General features: G+C 41.2%; 1 protein-coding gene across 4 annotated transcripts in view; it reads left to right on the forward strand.

Moving 5' to 3' along the window:
• The window catches only part of BMAL2 (basic helix-loop-helix ARNT like 2), a 94,809-nt gene that overhangs the window by 49,962 nt on the left and 29,032 nt on the right, over positions 1-15,815 (forward strand). For all 4 annotated transcript variants that reach the window (XM_055280290.2, XM_055280287.2, XM_055280288.2 and 1 more), the window contains 4 exons: positions 4,964-5,043; positions 6,711-6,803; positions 9,031-9,148; positions 9,951-10,091. In XM_055280290.2, the coding sequence (XP_055136265.2) occupies positions 4,964-5,043; positions 6,711-6,803; positions 9,031-9,148; positions 9,951-10,091 (432 nt within the window). The remainder of the gene's footprint in view (positions 1-4,963; positions 5,044-6,710; positions 6,804-9,030; positions 9,149-9,950; positions 10,092-15,815) is intronic.

The raw sequence follows: 15,815 nt of genomic DNA on the forward strand, positions 1-15,815 counted from the left end.
GCAAAAATTAGCCAAGTGTGGTCTTGCATGCTTGTAGTCCCAGCTACCTGGGAGGCTGAGCTGCGAGGATCGCTTGAGCCTGGGAGGTGGAGTTTGCAGTGAGCAGTAATCGTGCCACTGCACTCCAGCCTGGGTGACAGCCTGTCTCAGAAGAAAAAAAAAAAAAGTTCTGTAGTATTAATTATTAAGTTATTGAGAGATTTCTCTCCTTCAAAAAGAAAACTTCCTTAAACTCTGCAGTTTCTCTTAAAGCTTCATTCAGATTTATGAGTAGTACCTTACAGTGCATCACACGTTGCCATTCCAGAGTATCCTCAAATATGTGAGACACTGGGAGTAGAGATCCCTGACACTGCCTCTTGGTGTGTGGGTGATCATTTCTGGCTTTAGCAATTCCCCAACTTGAGCTTGAATTTTAAATCAAAGTAATAAATGTAGATGTGTACCTGTGTATTAGTCCATTCTTGCATTGCTATGAAGGAATACCTGAGACTGGGTAATTTATAAAGAAAAGAAGTTTAATTGGCTCCCAGTTCTACAAGCTGTGCAGGAAGCATGGTGGCTTCTGCTTCTGGGGAGGCCTCAGGGAGCTTTCACTCATGGCAGAAGGCAAAGTGGGAGCCGGCATCTTACATGGCAGGAGCAGGACCAAGAGAGGATGGGGTAGGTGCCACACACTTCAGACAACCAGATCTCATGAGAGCTCACTATTGCGACACAGTCCCAAGGGGCAAATCCACAAGCATGATCCAGTCACCTCCCACCAGGCCCCACCTCCAGCACTGGGGATTATTATTGGACATGAGATTTGGGTGGGGACACAGAGCCAAACCATATCAACATGTGTGGTAGAAATCACCGCTGTTTTGGGAATAGCCCCAGTCCAACTTGGGGGACAGGGTGATGGAAGTGGAATAGAGTTTTCGATTTATCAATGCTGATGATGTAAATTTGCATTGAAAAGATAAGACCTGGCCAAGTAGCAAGCTGAAGACTCCAGGGGAGACTCTGCAAGTTCAGATTTGTAAAGATCTAGAAGATTATAGTGAAATTTGGCGCAAAAATCATGAAAAGGGAGTGAGCAAAGGGTGACCAAGGGTCTTAGTTTAGATCTCAAACACTGCCAGGAAAAGGAACATATATTTCAGGGTAATGGAAATTATCTGGGCACCATGCAAGGATTTTACCAAGTCAAGTTAAGGTGGCTAAGAGGAGAACAGCACTCACCTGGACTCCGGTGCTTCCTGTTGGGGGTGTGATGGGAGATCTTATTTTCATAACAGTCTGTTGTGAAATAAGCTCCTCTTTTACCCACAGCTGAGGCTTGCAATATTTTCCTTAAATCCTTCAGAAATGAAAATTTATAGGCTCAACTGAGGTCATTTGATTGCAACCCTAAAATTAGCTGAATATTTTCACATTAGCAGTGTCCTAAGGGAGGAGGACCTAAGGGGAAAGCCATGAATCAGTCGACTAGTTCAACAAAACATGATCTGAGCATCAACCACGTTCCTGTTCTGTGCTGAGAATATAAAAATTAATGAGGCAAGATCTCTGCCCTTTAAGGGTTTGTGGTCTGACTAGGAAGACTGACTTAGGAAGAGATCGTCAAAGTCTGGTGTGATGAATGTTACAGCAGTGGTACGAGTGAGAGGGGAGGCTGTGAAAGCTCGGCAGGGAGGAGGTGAATCCAGAGGAGATTCCTTAGAACAGGGCGTAGATTTTGCCTCAGCTCTGCTAAGCAGAAGTGACATGGTTAAGTACTCATCCTCGCAGTCTGACCAGATCCTTCGGTCAGTGCTGCTCACAAGCAAGACGACTTAAGGCAACTGGATCTGCTTTTCAGGGTATTGTCACAGCATCCCCACACTAGCTCGGCAAGTGCTTAGAAGCCAGATCAACAGAGGGCTGCCTGTGGATCATGTTATTTTGGTCCATAGCATAATTAGGTTAAAGACAGAAGGATCGTGATGTGATTTTTTTTTTCACTATACTCTACAGCAGTGCTTTTTAAACTATCTGGATGGAGAAGTTCCTCCCATCCACCACCAGTTCATTGTAAAATACAATTAACTATGGAAAAACGATCATGGGTTTGGCTGTCACAGCAATGCTACATTTTTATAAAAGCCTCTGAATGCACATTCTTAAATTCTGCACTCGATCTCGCCACAGTTTGCTGATGACTTTGGTCTGCCAGACCACATTTGGAGTAGCCCTGCTTTGCAGCATGAGGTCCTGTGTCTGTGATCTGATTACCAGGCGGGGCAGTGGAGCATGGTGGTTCATGCGTGTGCGTCCTGAAGGCAGACCTTGTGGTTCAAATCCTGGCTTCCTTCCTTCATAGCTATGTGACTTAGTGAAGTTATTTGACATTCTAATCCTCAGTTTCCACATCTGTGCAATTGGGATGATGCATTTGCCACCTGGGACTATTGTTAAGAGTAAAGGGTAATGCATGTAGAGTATAACACAGTGTTCACTAATGGTGGGGGTAGGGTAAGAGGAGGAGGAGGAATTGTTACTGTCATTTTGATCTTTTTTTAACCCAATGAACATTGTGAAAAAAGTAAGTGATTGTGTTGCCTCGTTGGTTTTTGCCAGTGTGTGGACAAGTGTGCGGAACACCACAGCATGTGTTTACGGGCCGGCCTCTACCATGCCTCAGCGCTGCTCTCACTGCCCTCATTTTCTCTCGAGCACATCCCCACTCACTTACCGAGTCAGGGCTTGCCTGCGCTGGCTGATTTACACCGACGGGGTTTCCCAGGCCACTTCTGCCTGGTGTGCTCTGCCAACCTTGCTGCAGGCCAGACCTGAAATGTCATTACCTTGCTCAGAATCAATTGATTGCTGTTCCCTGACCTAGCACTCAGAGTCTGCATCCTTCATTCCTTCCTCAGCTCCCTCCCAAGCTGCTGTGTAGTAACGTTAACAAGAAGTCATTGGGAGAATTCCCTGAGCCCTAGGATGGAGATAGATTCCAACAGAAGAGATTTTCTTTTCCCTATGCCAGGCTCTTAAGAGTGCTACGAGTCTGAGAAAACTTTACTGAATCATAGCATGAGGCATTTTGACTTTCTGCCCCGCCCACTTACTTTGCCACCACCACCACCACTTAGTTCATTGGTGAGTTTGGGCCACAGATCCGTCCAAGGGCCAATGTGTGGTTAAAATGTCTAAGGATGTTACCCCACCTTTCCCCTGCAAAAGCAACTTTTCTTTTTTTTTTTTTTTTTGAGACGGAGTCTCGCTCTGTTGCCCAGGCTGGAGTGCAGTGGCGCAATCTCGGCTCACTGCAAGCTCCGCCTCCCGGTTCACGCCATTCTCCTGCCTCAGCCTCTCCGAGTAGCTGGGACTACAGGCGCCCCCCACCACGCCCGGCTAATTTTTTTGTATTTTTAGTAGAGACGGAGCTTCACCGTGGTCTCGATCTCCTGACCTCGTGATCCGCCCGCCTCGGCCTCCCAAAGTGCTGGGATTACAAGCGTGAGCCACCGCGCCCGGCCCAAAAGCAACTTTTCTTATAGTGCCCAGGAAGAAGGGGTAGGAGTCAAGAAGGTTGGGGAATATAAGGAAGGGAAAATTGACTTAATTCTGAATCATCCTTGCCCTGGGGAGGGCTTGCTTGGCTTTGTTGAATGTGTCATACGCCCCCTTGTGGTCATGAAGGGCTTTGCGTGTCTGGGTTGGTGGATTCCCTTACTCCTCTCAGGTCAAACATTTCCCTTGGTTTTGGCCTGATAATTCCTCATCATTTTGCAAGCTCTTCAGCTGCCTTAGAGACTTTCATTTTAATATAACTCAGTGCTAAGGGCTGAAAATGAATTATTTCATTTATATTTTATACATTTTTAAAATAATTTGTGTATTATCAGAATAGAGGTCTCTATATTGCCATTAAAGGATTTTCTTACTGGAAAATCTCATATGAATCCATAACATTTGTTTAGAATTCCAGAATGCCCCCATTCAAGGTAACTCATATGATCAATTTTAACTAGCTAAGATGTTATCTAAATAACTGTAGTGGTCCCCCCTTATCCATGGGGCATACATTCCAAGACCCTGGTGGATGCCTGAAACCGTGGGTAGTACTGAACCCTAGGTGTAGTACTTTTTTCATATGCACATATACCTATGATAAAGTTTAACTTATAAATCAGGCACAGTAAGAGATTAACATCAATAATAAACTAGGACAATTATAGCAATATACTGTAAAAAAGTTATATGTTCTCTCTTTGGCTGTCTCAAAATACCTTGTTGTATTGTGCTCACCTGTTTGCAGGCTGTGGTGGACCACAGGTAACTGAAACCACAGCTAAGGGGGGACTACGGCATATCAATTCTTGAATATTATTTCATGTACATTTTATTATAATGTTTTTATATATAGCTCTTAAGATGCATATTTGGATATAAAGGAATAAGTAGTTCCAAGAATTCACAATCTAAAAGAAAGAAATTTTAATCAAGTGGTAATGAGGAAAGAAAATGATTAGCTGGGCATAGTGCCTCACACCTGTAATGCCAGCACTTTGGGAGGCTGAAGTGAGTGGATTGCTTGAGGCCAGGAGTTCAAGACCAGCCTGGCCAACATAGTGAAAACTTGTCTCTACTAAAAATACAAAAATTAGCCAGGCGTGGTGGCACGCGCCTGTAATCCCAGCTATTCAGGAGGCTGAGGCACGAGAATCACTTGAACTCAGGAGGTGGAGGTTGCAGTTAGCTGAGATTGCGTGACTGCACCCCAGCCTGGGCAACAGAGTAAGACTGTGTCTCAAAAATAAATAAATTAATTTAATTAAATGAAAAGGAAAAAAAATAAAATGATTACAGAAAATGTCTTAGAATGTGCCAAAGAGCAAATACCAGCAGCAGCAGCAGCATTGCTAATGTTCATTGAGCATGTTGCCCTCTCTACTATATTTCCAATAACTCTTGACACTTTTCTTTTTAGGCTTGACAAATTCTTATGTGGGAAATAATTATAGACCATCATTTCTTCAGGATAATGAGCTCAGACATTTAATCCTTAAGGTAACTAAAGATATATTTGTCTAAGTTGTATATGTGCTTTCATTGCTATTTGAATAGGAGGCAGATTTTCTTCCATTTGCTTCCTGTTCTAAACATATGGGACTCCATATTACACCATATTTCCTTTAATATAGAAATTTAAACTAGAGAAGTAGCCGTGCCTTACTAGTTTGTGTTAAGAAAGTGGAGACAGAGGATAGGCACTTTCCACACTACGGAGCAAAGCTTGTCTTCAGTGCTAAGCATTTTATACTACCCATCTCTCACACACAGGATCTGTTCCCCCATGATCACCACCTCCTTCAAAGCCGTCTGCCTGGCATCCTGTTCCCTCAGGATCCTGTTCTTCTCAGAGGCCAGTCACCGCTTACTTAGAGTTGTTAGTGCTTTGACATTTCTGTCCTCATCATTCCTGTGCATGACTTTTCAGATTCACCGGTCTAGAGGGGAAACTGTGATCATGTGATTTGCTTCTCATGCCCTCGGAGGTGATAAATGTCTTGGTCATGTGCTGTGTGACTACTAGGTTTTAAGCCATAGTCAAATTAAATAGAAGGATTCTTCATACACATTTTTGTCCATTTTTCCTTTAATTAAAAAAAGCCACTCTTTTATTTGAACAGCTGAATTTAAATATAGCATTCCTGGCAGGGATAGAAAGGATATTGTGTGGATAAAAAGGATTTTTGAAGGTGGCGGAATGTACGATTTGCTTTCGAAGCTTTCTCACCAATCTGTACATGCTCGTCAGTCATACCTTCATGGAACCCTGCTTCTGCCCTGCAGAGCATGCCCAGCAGGAGTGCCAGACTCTTCCTGTGTGGCCATATGTACCCGCTTCCATGCAGGCTGCTTCATGGGATTTGCTGGGTAGACCTTATGAGAGTAGTTGACACATTAGTTTAGAATGAGTGATGCCTTTTTATTATTCAAAAACTATAACAAGGTGTACAGTATGTCTTCATTGCTTCCCTGTCCCCATTCTGCACAGTCCTTCTACCTCAGCACATCCACTGGCAATCGTTGTTCTGCATGCAGTGCAGTAGAATTTGGTAAAGGTAATTTTATTTTATTGTTATTTTTTGAGACAAGGTCTGGCTCTGTTGCCTAGGCTGGAATGCAGTGGTGCGATCTCGGTTCACTGCACCCTCCACCTCCCGGGCTCAAGCCATCCTCCCATCTCAGCCTCCTCAGTAGCTGGGACTAGAGGCGTGCACCAGCATGCCCGGCCAATTTTTGTATTTTTTGTCAAGACAGGGTTTCGCCAGTGTTGCCCAGGCTGGTCTCAAACTCATGAGCTCAAGAGATCCACCTGCCTCGGCCTCCCAAAGTGCTGGGATATAGGCTCATTTAGTGCTGTATTTAGGCTCATACACAGCACCTGGCCTAATTTTAGTTTTTAAGAAATGTCTCAACTAAATAGTCTGCAGCTAAACTTTTCATGTCCAAAACATGAATTTAGAATAGGATTTCAACTTGACACTCTTTATAAATCTGTTTGCATCTTAAGAACATTTCTTAAAATTAATTTTACTAGCTCCATGACTACTCTGTTAGTTTTATTGCCACAGTAATTTCCTCAGAATCTGAATGTGTGTGTGTGTGTGTGTGTGTGTGTATGAGACAGACAATATTTTAAAATATTCATTTTTTTTTTTAAATCCTAGACTGCAGAAGGCTTCTTATTTGTGGTTGGATGTGAAAGAGGAAAAATTCTCTTCGTTTCTAAGTCAGTCTCCAAAATACTTAATTACGATCAGGTATCCAAAAATGAGGATATTTTCCATACAATGTTTAAATTTTTGAACAAACATATTTTTAAGCTCTTTTTCTGAAAACCTTCTCCCCACTGGGATATGGGATTAGGTTCTGCTAAGTTAGAACTCCGAGAGAGATGGAAAGCTGTGTGGAAAGAGTAAGGATTTTTATGACTGATTGCATTCCCTTCCTGACCTTCAGCAAGTTACTTAATTTTACTGAGCCTCAGCTTCTTCCTATGTAAAAAGTCAAAATGATTATACCTGTCTCTCAAGATGTAAAGACTAAATGAGGTGTCATATGTAAGAGTGTCTGAAAAGTGTTAGTCACCCTTCTCTGTTCCCTCCAAGAGACACTTTATAGTTAATTAGTAAGTTATAATCATTGCATGACAGCCTTTGATCTAATCTCTGGCAACACTCTGAAATACATCTTTCGTTTAACTAGTTTAGTATTTTACCTCCTTATTACTGAACACCATTTCATGGAAACTAGCTACTCAAAAATTACAGCATTGAAACTAACCCAAGTGAATGAATAAACTAGCACTAGAAATCCGATAGACCATAGCATTGTTTTTTAATAACTCGCATTAGTTTATAAGGGTGTTCAGAGATAATGAGTTAAGTAACAGAAATAAGGAAATATTATGAGCCTATGTACAGGAGGATTGAAGACCGATGAATCATGCAGCAGGTTATAGCTGGGGACACAAACCTCATGATTCCACATTCTAACTGGAGATGGAAAGCACACCCCCACATGCACGCACACACACATGCACACACACCCACACATGCACGCACACACACGTGCACACACACATGCACACACACCCACACATGCGCGCGCACACACCCACACGCACACACCCACTCATGCACACACACCCACACATGCTTGCACACACGCGCACACATCCACACACACCCACATGTGCACACACACGCACACACACCCACACATGCACACACACCCACACATGCACGCACACACGCGCACGCACACACGCACACATACCCACACATGCACGCTCACATGCACGCATACCCACACATGCATGCACACACACGCACACACACACACGCACACACACACACGCACACACCCACACATGCACGCACACACGCGCACACACACATGCACGCTCACACGCGCGCACACACACACACAGGTAACTGACAGTTTAGGGTATCACTTAAGTTTCATGTTAATGACATGGAATCCAGTCCTACTGGGCACTGACTTTGCATAGAAGAGGCTGTTAAGAGACTTACTGGCTGCTCAGGGGCATGTAGGGATTCCCATGATTCAGGATTTAGTCCTCAGCTTTTCAGATTCAGAAACTTGATCTGCCCTAGAGAGTTCTGGATATAGACTTATATTAACCACACAGGTTTTTTTTTAGAATGAAACATATAACTGCCAAACAATTCAGCCTACTTGTATCGGCTGGTCCGTTAGTCCTGTTGTCTATAGGAACATTTGCTTGGGTAATACAGGAATTCAGAAGAGGGGTGGCCACTGTGGGTCAGGAAGGCATCACACATGAAGTAAGATGTCTGCCAGGCTTATCAGAAGCAAGGTGTAGAGAAGGGGAGGAAACATTTCAGCCTGGGAGAAGGGAGGCCCGGAAGTCTAGGGAGTCAAAGGCAATTTGGCTGGAGTGGCCAAGGGATAGGGAAGGGGTGATGAATTCTGAGGGATGGGACTGTATCAGCAAAGGCATAGACCTGGGGGTGCTGTGCATATTGGGAGTGGTGGAATGGGAAGTGAGAGATATTCTGGGTTGGATTTTACTTATCAGTAGTATGGTAATTTTTTAAGCTGTATAGTAAATGTCTGATAAAGTCACAGATATTCTGTGATTTCTATATTATACTATGATGTAATCTCTTTTTTTAACAAGGATAAAAAAGTTCAAAGTAAATCACAGTCATTTACAAGTAACATGTTAATAAGAGTTACAAGATTTAGCAGAATACTAGCAATTAGTGTTTATATATGGTTTGTGTATATCCAGGGATGGTTCTATACGCATGTATTTTTTTTCTGTCTACAAGTATCACCCTGCTTTGAACACTGAATTCATGTCACACAGTGTCGTGGGCATATCTTTGAGCTTGAGAAAAATCAATCAAAAGTCAAAAAACGACGTTTATTGTATGCATCAAGAAATGTAGAAAAAGCATGGTACTGATTTTAAATGAATGTCTACCTTATGAATAGGCTAGTTTGACTGGACAAAGCTTATTTGACTTCTTACATCCAAAAGATGTTGCCAAAGTAAAGGAACAACTTTCTTCTTTTGATATTTCACCAAGAGAAAAGCTAATAGATGCCAAAAGTAAGTGTCCATTTCCGCATGCTTATTATTTTATGTAAATGTAATGATCACCTAAAAGTTTAGCTACACAGTGTTTTTAAAACAGCTAACTAAGCTTTTATCAAGAGAGAATTATTTTGTAAACTTTACATCATAGTTAATAAATATATATAGGTATATAGAAAATTCCTACATTCATACAGACACATACAAACACAAATTCATTCATATGAAGATGCTTCAGGGAAAATATGATTGCTTCATATTTGCTATTTTTCGTATGCAAATAAAATCTTTACAAGAAAGTATCATTTTGGATAAAAAGTTGCTGAAGTTCCCGTTATTTAGCTATATGCTAAAAGACAATTATTCTCTTTTTTATATGGATTAGGTCTTTTCTGTATGAAAGACCGTGTATAATTGTGTTTGGGAAGTATAAGTATTTTTTCTTCTCTGAAAATGTCTAGTACCAAATAATTATGTAAAATATAAAACAATTGATTCCTGTAATAGTTAAGGTTTTTTTCATTTTTTAATTTAATTTTCATTTCATTTCACTTAAATTAACTTTGTTCTTCCCCATTTGAGGAAAAAAGAAAGATAAATTGCAAATGTCTGTAAGTTATCAAAATGTGATTGCTTGACAAATACGTTTTTTGGGTATGTTTCACTTCAGGGTTAGTAAATGTACAATCATGCCATTGCTTTAAAAAACTATTGCCTTTCTCAATAATAGATGATCAGGAAATGTTAGGAGATAAATTTCAAAATTATTTGACAATATTCTTTTCCACCTATTCTCTCGCCCCCTTCTGCACGAAAGCTGGTTTGCAAGTTCACAGTAATTTCCACACTGGAAGGACACGTGTGTATTCTGGCTCAAGACGATCTTTTTTCTGTCGGATAAAGAGTTGTAAAATCTCTGTCGAAGAGCATGGACGCTTACCCAACTCAAAGAAGAAAGGTATCATTTTGAAATGTCAAGTGATGCAAAGCATGGCTATAAAATTAATGTCCTAAATATTTTCTGTACAGAAAAAATAAAATATATAGTCAAGGGAAATATTTGAATTCAAAAGCATCTTAAAAATAAGATTTTTTTAAACCAAAATTACTTAGATTTGTTCATCATATCTTTCGAATTTATCAGGTAATCACATATTATCTTTGTTGCCCGAGATTTTAATGGTGTTATTGAAATTGTAGTTAGGGGCCTATCAAATGGGAAAAAAATGACAAGAGATGGAAATAAAACTTTTGCTTGAAACTTCATTATTACATTTTAAAATATAAAGGTTAGATGTTAAAAAAACTTCAATAGTACAAGAGCCTGATTTGACTAATTTTGGTGAAAGTTTCTTAAAATGTTCCAGGTGTGATTTTAATTTTTTATGAGATGGTGATTCTTCGGTAAATATCTCATTTGTTTTCTTATGATCCTTTGCTGGATTTGTCTTGCAGATATTTACTTCTTGAATTGATTAAGTAGTCATCTATTTAACTTAATTGGGAAATTTCAGGGACTACAAAATGTCTCATGACTTTTTTGCCTAAGAGCATATTAAGCTATTAGACATAGGATTCCATAGGCAAATTTCAACATGGCATTTGCTTTCCTATCCTTTAAAAGGGTATTTATATGGAGCCACAAAAATTCAATTAAGTTTTGGTCGGAATCTTTTTTGACAAACACCTAAAACGGTAATTGCTAATACTCATTTATTTAACACTAACCCTGGGCCAGATATTGTGCTAAGTGTTTTAATCCTCATGAAAACACTATTCTTTTTTAAAAAAATTTCAACATTTATTTTAGATACAGGGACTACATGTGCAGGTTTGTTGCATGGGTATATTGCACTAAGGTAGTGAGCATAGTACCCAGTAGATCGTTTTTCAACCCACACGCCCTTCCCTCCCTTCCCCCTCTAATAGTCCACAGTGTCTGTTGTCCCCGTGTTTATGTCCTTATGTGCTCAATGTTTATCTCCTGCTTATAAGTGGGAACATGTCGTATTTGGTTTTCTGTTCTTGCATTAATTCACTTAGGATTATAGCCTCCAGCTCTATCCACATTGCTGCAAAGGACATGATTTCATTCTTTTTTATGACTGTGTAGTATTCCGTGATTTATATGTAGCCCACTTTTCTTTAATCCACCAGGGATGGGCACCTAGGCAGATTTCATGTATTTGCTATTGTGAACAGCGCTGCAATGAACATACAAGTGCATATGTCTTTTCGGTAGAATGATCTATTTTCCTTTGGGTATATACCCAGTAATGGGACTCCTGGGTCAAATGGTAGCTCTGTTTTAAGTTCTTTGAGAAACCCCCAAACTGCTTTCCACAGTGGCTGAACTAATTTACATTCCCACCAACAGTGTATAAGCAGAAAATACTTTCCTTATCTCTATTTTAGAATCAAGGAGGAGTGACGGAGAGATTCAGTAACTTGCAGAAAGTCAAATAGGCAAAATTCACAATCAATCATAAACCCCGTACTTTGTGTTATACTGTAAAGAAACAAAAGTGGAGATGAACCAGCAGTCCTCAGGGGGATCTGTTTGAGGGCCATCTGTTGCTTCCCTCTTGCCCATGGCTCTGAGTGGTGGAGAGCTGTCTAACGTCACATATGAAGCTTCCTGGGCTTGAAGTCACAGCTGAGATGGAGGTGAAGAGGCTGTGGAATCCAACCAGGGGGGATCAGATTTTAGCTCTACGACTTGCTAGCTGTGTGATCGTAAGCAAGTTTCTTAATCCCTCTGAGCTTCAGTTTCCAGATCTTTAACACAGGAATATTCACAGGACTCTGTGGTTTAGCACAGCAGATAAATGAGTAGGTTCTAGAGCCAAATTGTTTACATTTGAATCCTAGCTCCACTATGTGACTTAAGATAAATTACTAAATCCTTCTGGCCCTAATTCCCTCGGTTGTAAAATGGGAATAATAGGACCCCACTCATAGGGATGTTACCAGGATTAAATGGCTTAATACACATCATGTGCTTAGCCTGGTTCCCAGCAGAGTGACACTGATGTTAGGAGCTCTTACAAGCACTATTGGAAATAGTCCACCTAAACTCTTAGGACAGGGCAGAGCAGATGGCAGGTGCCATTATTGTTACTGCCCCAGAGTGCCTGTTCTCTCTGCCTTCCTTCCCACATCAGTCATCTTAGTCTTACCATAGCGGCCAGCTAGGAAGGACATGGCCATATAATGTGAAAATAGTCCCCAAGGGCAGGAATATTCCTTCTGGGTGGATGATCCAAGGAGTCAGAATGTAGTATGTTTTGCTGTTAGGCTTTAACCAGAGGTGAACCAACACCGTGTTGGTTCACCTCTAATTAATCCATCCATAAGGATCCAATCATTTGTAAATCACCAAATCTACACAGAAATCCGTATGAGAGGAAAACATGACAGCCAATAAAACAGCCTTAAGGTGGCTGAAATCTGTAATGTTTGATGCAAGTTATAAATTGAGTAGAGGCTAAAATGGTCAAATTTTGTAAGTGTTTTAAAGATTACCAGATTGAATTGTCTTTCCTCCTGGGAGATTTCCCACATGGACTGACTTAGTATTTTAGTCATGTTTGTGCTGGTGTCTGGCTGGTGCCCATTATAACCCTCCATTTTTGTGAAACCTGATTTCGCCCTCTGCCCCCTACCCCATCGTCTTGCTCTTTACTGGTAAAGCTTGCAACTCTACAGGCTTCGTTTTCAGCCTCTGTATTCTGTCCCCTCCACCCTAATCTAATCCTCCCTGCCACTTCTCCCAGTTTCATTCTCTCTTCTGACATGAGTAAACTTACCCAGCCTTCTCCATCTCAAACATATCCACATTCAAACTAATTTATATTCTTGAACTTGAAAATAAATACTTATCCAGGCTGAGCTTCTACTCAGAAACTTCTTGGCAAAACCCCATTCTCTTGTGGCCTGATCTTCCAACCAAATCCACTATCACCATTTGAATTCCTCCCGTGATTATTCAGGAGAATTTAGGGGCACTGAAGAAATACATTTTAAGTTATACCTTTAGACACATGGTTCTCAAACTTTAGGCTGCACTGGAATCACCTGGAAGGATTTTTAAAACACAGATTGAATCAGTTTGAGGTGGGGTCCAAGAATGTGCAGTTCTAGCAAGCTCCCAGGTGTGGCTGATGCTGCTAATCCAGAGAGCCTACTTTGACAGCCGCTGCTTTAGACTCTTTTCTCAAGATTCTCTGAGAGCGTGAGAAATGGAAAGTAGGGATGCCCTGGACAGCAGTGCTCAAGCCTAGGACTAAAGATTCCTCCCTGAGTTGTATTTTCTCCTAGCTTCTTTCACAGTCTTATTTCTAAAAAGATCCCTGCACATTGGCTGTGCTGAGGGGAAAATGATTGGGATAAACCTGAGATCATTGTCTGACAACAATAGATGTTGGTGAATGAACAGTTTATTGAGTGCCTACTATGTGCCAGGTACTATATCAAATGCAAAGGACACACTGGGGAGCAGGTAGACAAGTACTGCTGTAGTGGACCTTATGTGAGTTGGCCCTAATATGCTAGAGGCAGCCAAGAAACATGTAAACTAGTAAGTAGGTAGTAGAAAGTGTGATGTGAGTGACATCTTTGCTGAATTAATAATAGTTTTCAAATACTGAAAGATTACTCAGTTTTTTGGTGCTATTCACTTTGTAACAATTACAGACACAACACACCTGTGCAGTGGTGCAGTCATAGCTCACTGCAGCCTCAAACTCCTGGGCTCAGATGATCTTCCCACCTCAGCCTCCCAAGTAGCTGAGACTACAGATATGTATCACTGCATCCCTCTAAGTTTAACATTTTTTGTAGAGATGGGGTCTTACTATATTGCTCTGGCTGATCTCAAACTCCTGGCCTTAAGCATTCCTCCCAGTTCAGCCTCCCAAAAGGCTAGGATTTCAGGTGTGAGCCACCATGCCTGACTACAACACACAAGTCTGTCCGCAGACCCTGGACATTAAAACTCAGGCATCCCCTCTTTCCAGGAAACCATCCCGGATACCCTCCCAACTCTGGTGGCTTGAGTCCCAGGTATCCACATCAGTAATCCTGAGCTTCTCTCAGATTTGTTGCCCTTCCACACTGTATTGAAATTACTTAACTTTTTAATACTTGCCTCCCACACTGGATTGAGAGCTGCATTTCTGTCTGTTGTTTCTGGCCCATAGTAGACATTCAATAAACATTTCCTGAAGGCATAAGTGACGATCCTCTTGTCCTTTGTTCCTGGGTGACTGACCACATAACCACTCTCAAATCCACAGGAATGATTATGAATTAAATGAATGAATATACATTATAATCTTTCTCTTTTACCTAAGGAAACAATTTCAACATATTTTTTTAGATTTTATCTCAAGAAGTTTTTAGCCAATGCTATGGACTGAATCCGTCCCCCCAGACTGAAGCCTTAATTCCCAACATGATGCTATTTGGAGATTGGGCCTTTGGGAGATAATTAGGTTTGGATGAGGTCATGAGGATGGGGCCCTCATCATGGGATTAGTGTTCTCGTAAGGAGAGGCACCAGAGAGCTTTTTGTCTCTGCATGAACGCACTGAGCAAGGGAAGGCCATGTGAGCACACAACAAGTTGGTGGGTATCTGCAAGCCAGAAAGACAGCCCTCACCAGAACCCAGCCCTGCTGACACCTCCATCTCTAGACTTCCAGCCTCCAGAACTGAGAGAAAATCAATCAGTTCCTGTTGTTGAAGCTACCAAGTCTGCTATTTTGCTATGGCAGCCCAACCTCAGACTGCAGACAACTTGGATCATTTTCTATACCACAGTTCTCATGAGAAAGAAATCTGAAAAGGCTCTGCCCTGAGAACCAAAGGAATCTGGGTCTTGCTGAAAATAAATGTCTGTTAATTAAATTGGCATTTTAAAATTTGGCTTCAAATACGGAACTAGAAGTCACAAAGCAATAGCAGGACTCCACCTTGTCTGGGCTCCTCCTCCTTTCTGTCGCCTTCGATTCTTCCTCTCATTGTTTTGTGAAATTCTAGACAACACATGACTGAATATATACATTCTTGGAGGATTTTTCCTAGATATGGGAGCTCAAGTCAGTCACTGATGATAATCTTGGACGTCTAATAATCTGCGGTCTTTTAACCCTTTGCAAAGATACAAGAAGGAAAGTGGGATGTCCTCCGTGGAACTGCATAGCCCTGCTATAGTATTTTGAAGCGGTCTTTTAAATATTCAATTTTCAAACAAAAATGCATGTGTACAGTCATAGGTTTAAGAAAAAAAACCAACCAAGCAGCATTCTTGAGAATGTACTAATCAAATTTTAGTCCTTCCATGGGGTCCCTAAAATGATTTTTTTATTGCAAGTTTTACACATTTATAGAAGAGGTAGGAATGATTTCATTTTTTTCCTTTGAAATACATGATAATCTTATTGGGAAAATATAGATATTTCAAGAACATCTAGCAAATGGTCAATTAGAGTTAATTCGTAGTTGAATTCTGTGAGGAACTAAAGGAACAAATATATTTTTGAGTCGCTGTAATGTTCCAGGTTCTCCCACTAGACTCTGCCTCCCAACAGCCGTGCTGTAGGACAGAGTAGAAAGGGCCTGGGCTCTGAATTCAGTAGGGTTTTAGCGTCAGGTCTGCTGCTTAACAACTGTGCGACCTT

Source organism: Symphalangus syndactylus, chromosome 5 (assembly GCF_028878055.3).
Source record: "Symphalangus syndactylus isolate Jambi chromosome 5, NHGRI_mSymSyn1-v2.1_pri, whole genome shotgun sequence".
Lineage (NCBI taxonomy): Eukaryota > Metazoa > Chordata > Mammalia > Primates > Hylobatidae > Symphalangus > Symphalangus syndactylus.